Source organism: Schistosoma mansoni, chromosome 6, assembly GCF_000237925.1.
Source record: "Schistosoma mansoni strain Puerto Rico chromosome 6, complete genome".
NCBI classification, from domain to species: domain Eukaryota; kingdom Metazoa; phylum Platyhelminthes; class Trematoda; order Strigeidida; family Schistosomatidae; genus Schistosoma; species Schistosoma mansoni.
The window spans coordinates 16,588,400-16,592,777 of NC_031500.1; the positions used below are offsets into that span (position 1 = coordinate 16,588,400).

The 4,378-nt window shown below is 34.3% G+C and overlaps 1 protein-coding gene across 1 annotated transcript in view; it reads right to left on the minus strand.

Moving 5' to 3' along the window:
• Positions 1-4,378, minus strand: part of Smp_131230 (hypothetical protein) — a gene marked incomplete at both ends in the record, with an annotated part of 33,738 nt that overhangs the window by 24,850 nt on the left and 4,510 nt on the right. The window contains one exon of the mRNA XM_018798419.1: positions 1,468-1,644. Within this exon, the coding sequence (XP_018653363.1) occupies positions 1,468-1,644 (177 nt within the window). The remainder of the gene's footprint in view (positions 1-1,467; positions 1,645-4,378) is intronic.

A 4,378-nucleotide genomic window follows, 5' to 3' on the forward strand; every position in this document is an offset into this window, starting at 1 on the left:
ACCAGCTTCGCGCCGGAGCACTTAACCGGTAGACCACTGATCAGTTGAAGTTAGACATTAACACCGTTGGATGCCGGCTCACTGGTCTATCGGTTAAGTGCTCCGGCGCGAAGCTGGTAGGTCCTGGGTTCGAATCTCGATCGTGAGGCGGTATCGTGGATGTGCACTGCTGAGGAGTCCCATAATAGGACGAAACGGCAGTCCAGTGCTTCCAGGTTATCTCTGGTGGTCTATCATAGATTGACTCATGACTTCAACTATGAAAATTATTTGAAGCTTTAATTGTATTTATTTATCATTTTGTTTAATCCATCAATATTTTTCCAGAAAAATAACCGCCTATGTTTACTAACATAATTTTGTTATCAGAATACACAATATATTTAACATAAATAATATACAAATAAACCTGGGCGGAATCATCCTAGTAAAATTCAGTCACTTCATACATTTATTTTTACGATGTGAGGTTGTTAACTCTACACCCAACCATCTTCATTAACTAGGTTTTGGGACAGGCAATAGCTCTTGATGAGACTACAGGTGAAGTTACTTTATACATACAAGTAACAGTTGCTACTCAAACTTGGGTGGTCAAAATAGTTTGTGGATGATTTACTCATTTAGACTCTAGCTCGTAAAAAGAACTATAAACACATCAGTTTTCAAACCTGTGATCAAGATTCTGAAAACCAAACCTATGAACTGATGAACCACAGTTTTACGTGAGTACATATCAAAAAATCATTTAAATCGAGATTAAAGCATTGCTTATAAGAAGGCTAATCCATTTATAACACATAAGACTTGAGCATTGTTTTTTGAAATGAACTACTAGTGAGTACTTTTTCATCTCATTTAGATTTTCGACACAAGCAGGTAACTGCTAGAAGTTTAAAGCTTTCTTGAAGTGAAGATGCAGGCTTGATATCCGCATGGCTTATAATTTTTGTAGAGGCCTATTGTTCTTTATTTAACTCCAATAGATTATATACCGTTAACCGAGTATTTTAGCAGTCCAGTTCTTCTAGTAATACTATGAATTTACCAGAGAATATTCAAAAGCCGAAACACCAGTTGTTGGAATAGTGTATTATTAATCATTAATAAAATCTGCAAGCATGCAAAAGATAAGCGGACAAAGAAGCGAATGAGCGTAAAAAGTCGAAATATCCTCATATATTTTATGAAAGTCAATCACTTGTGCGTAAGGTATCGATTATCTGTGTTAACAACCATTAACAGGATAGATAAAGACTGAGGTGAAGACTTGTGTTCAATCAGACTCATATATACTTTTTACATAGTGGGTTCATTGTCTAAATTACACAAGGTAGGTAATAAAAAATCATATGAACCTACTATGGTTGTATCTGGTATTTAATTTTGCATAAGCGATAAGAACAATAAGCACCATATTATTACTCGATAAATACAAAAGAGATCGAAATTTCGATAAAAACCTACATGTCTTTTTGTTCCTTGACTACATGTATTATCATTACTTTCTGTAACTACTCGTGGCTCTCCAAATAGCCCAGAGTTTGGTTCACCTGAAACTTTACTTTTCAACTGAATTGGGCATACAGGCACTGGTACTAATGTATATCTCATAAAGTGTGGATCAACTCGAAACAGCGATGACTGAAAATCAAATAAAACAATAACAGTCAGTTCACCATAATTTGGCTTCTTCCTTACAAAATAATGTAGTATGTATATGTAAATGATCTAAAATAAAGACTATGAACCACAAATAGTGTGTAGTTTTTCTACTTCATAGTAAGTATTTATCAGAGCTTTTGGAAGATTATTGATTAATTCAGTAATAGTATTGGACTCAAAACGTACTTTCAACAAACTAAAGATAAAACTTCAACACACAAACTCATATGTGAACGTTTGTTCCAAATCTTTGATTTAAAATCAGATCTAAACGGAGTATCTTAAAAGAAAAGTTTTTGTAATATTTTATTGTATTAATTAAGTGATTGGATTGATGAAAAGTGCAGCTTAAAGAGAAGAATTTCCAGATACCATAAACAAAGTTTAACGGTCAACAGCTATACTACAAAGAACAATGTGTCGAATAACTGCAGTTTGCCAAAATTCTTCATCCACCAACTCACCCAATCTTATCAGATAAAAGACGAACTCAATATCTGTACTCAAAGGCTTTGGTAAGCACTCTAATTATTTCCCATGACTCCGCCGCTCATTTAACGTACAACTATCCAGTGATTACTATCGGGTACGAATAGAGGTAATCCATCCTTGTTCTTAGAAATACGGCAGTACAATAGCTTTGATATTCCATATTACCCTGAATAAATCTAAATAAGCTTATTGGCTAAAGCATCAGAACTACTCAAATTTCAATCAATGAGACTGCTTTAAACAGAGTTTTTACATATGTTGCTTCCCATATACTCAGCACCCGATTTTTGTTTAACTATCCGTTCAAATATCAAAGAATATCCAAATAAAAAGATTATGGAGTACATTGACGCGACCAATAAAGGACATTTTTGTTTTACAGATTCTGTAATTTGACAAATTTTAATGGTTTTATCAGCTAAACAGGTGGAATGAAGGTGAGGTGTGTGTTACACCTCTTAAAGTTTTAATGGGAAAAGAGAAGAGTTATCTACATAATACGGAGTTTGTATATCGAGATCTTAGAAGCTAATATTCCTAAAGTATGTCTTTGGAAACAAAAAGTTTTGAAAACAAAGAGACTGAACTGGAAGTTTTGGCGGCAAAATCTCAGACAGATGTAACAACTGTCAAAGGCATATGTCTTATCCTGGACTTCCAACATGCACGTTTGCCGAATCTAATACAGATAAAAATTAAAAAAACTAAGAAACTACTCTCAACGCTTGGGAAAATTCACAAATAAAATTAGGCTTGTGGGATGTTTATAGTAATATTATGTACCAGTACAGCTAGTTAATAATTTATAAACGATTCAAGACCTAAACAAGTTTTAAACTGATTCCTATTAACCCATTGAATACCAATAAAAAGAAATATACCAACGATATGAAAAGCGAAGGTTTCGAAATAATAACTTAGGTATTTTATGGGCTTTCTTCAGCATATTACAGCAACTATTGGTATTAACTGCTTAATCTTAATCTACTTTGGCTGTTAGTTTCCTCAAGATCAATCAAGTAAAATAATTATTATTTAATTAACGGTAATTCAAATCTTTACAGACCAGGTAGAGGTCACAGTCTTGGCGTTATACATATGCCTTGATGACAATCTGCTACCATATATTTTCTGATAGTTTACCCCATTTGAGTTCGCCTTGCAAACGAAACATTCATAATTATCAAAAGTTGTCAGCCGAAAAGCACTTGAAATTTAATTAACAATGCCGTTAATTATAAGATATTCGACAGTCAAAACGGAAGCAAATAATAAACTAATATTTATGAGTATGTTGATTACAAGAACAAGTATGGAAAACATTCAGACTCAGGTATATCAAGGTCAATCCATACTTATGAAATCCAGGAATACAACAACTATATATCACTAACTCATGAAGTAATCTGCATACAAATGCTATTCAAACGAGTGAAAGGCCCTAGACACATTGAGAGATGAAGTAGCAGAGTCCAGTAAAGGTATTTCAAGTAATTGGATACGTGCAAAATTTCGTTAAAGAGTTTTCATGAAACCCATCAAAAAATACAGAACTGACAGCAAACGTCAGCAACAGAATAATTTTGACTTACATGCAAGCTGCCTAGAGAATAAAATCAGGTTACTGAAGCTCGTACGGATAGATATGACTCAAAAGTTTATGAAATCGCCAGTCAATATTATGCAACGAGAAATATAATAACAGAGGAATCTTACGCGAATCTTACGCGCGCTATTTAAAAAGGACAGTGGTATTTTTCCTCGTTGAGTAAATTCTATTGTTTTGATCGTTATTAACGTATCAAGACTACTGTTTTTATACTTTGATTGAATTTCTTTCAGTTAAAGTATTCTATTAGAGTATCATTTTTGGTATCCTAAATAGTTTTATCGTCGGTACTCCAGAGTACCTTTGTTTTTTCTATTGTGTCTGTTAGTACTTTAGTTTCAGTTTCAGTTTCAGTTTGGAAAGGACAGGAGGCTTGGTGGCCTGTGTTAGTCCTGGCAATGATGGTCTCTCAGCTGATCCAACTTTCTTTTGAAGGAGTCGACGGATGGAGCCTCAACCACGTGCTGAGGTAATGAATTCCACTCGTTGATTATTCGATGGGAAAGTCGGTAGTCAGCTGACAAGTAATTCGTTCGGGGCTTGTGAACTTTTTTGGAGTGTCCTCGTAGATTTTCTGTTTTGGAAGACAAGAAAAATGAGGGCATATCAGGT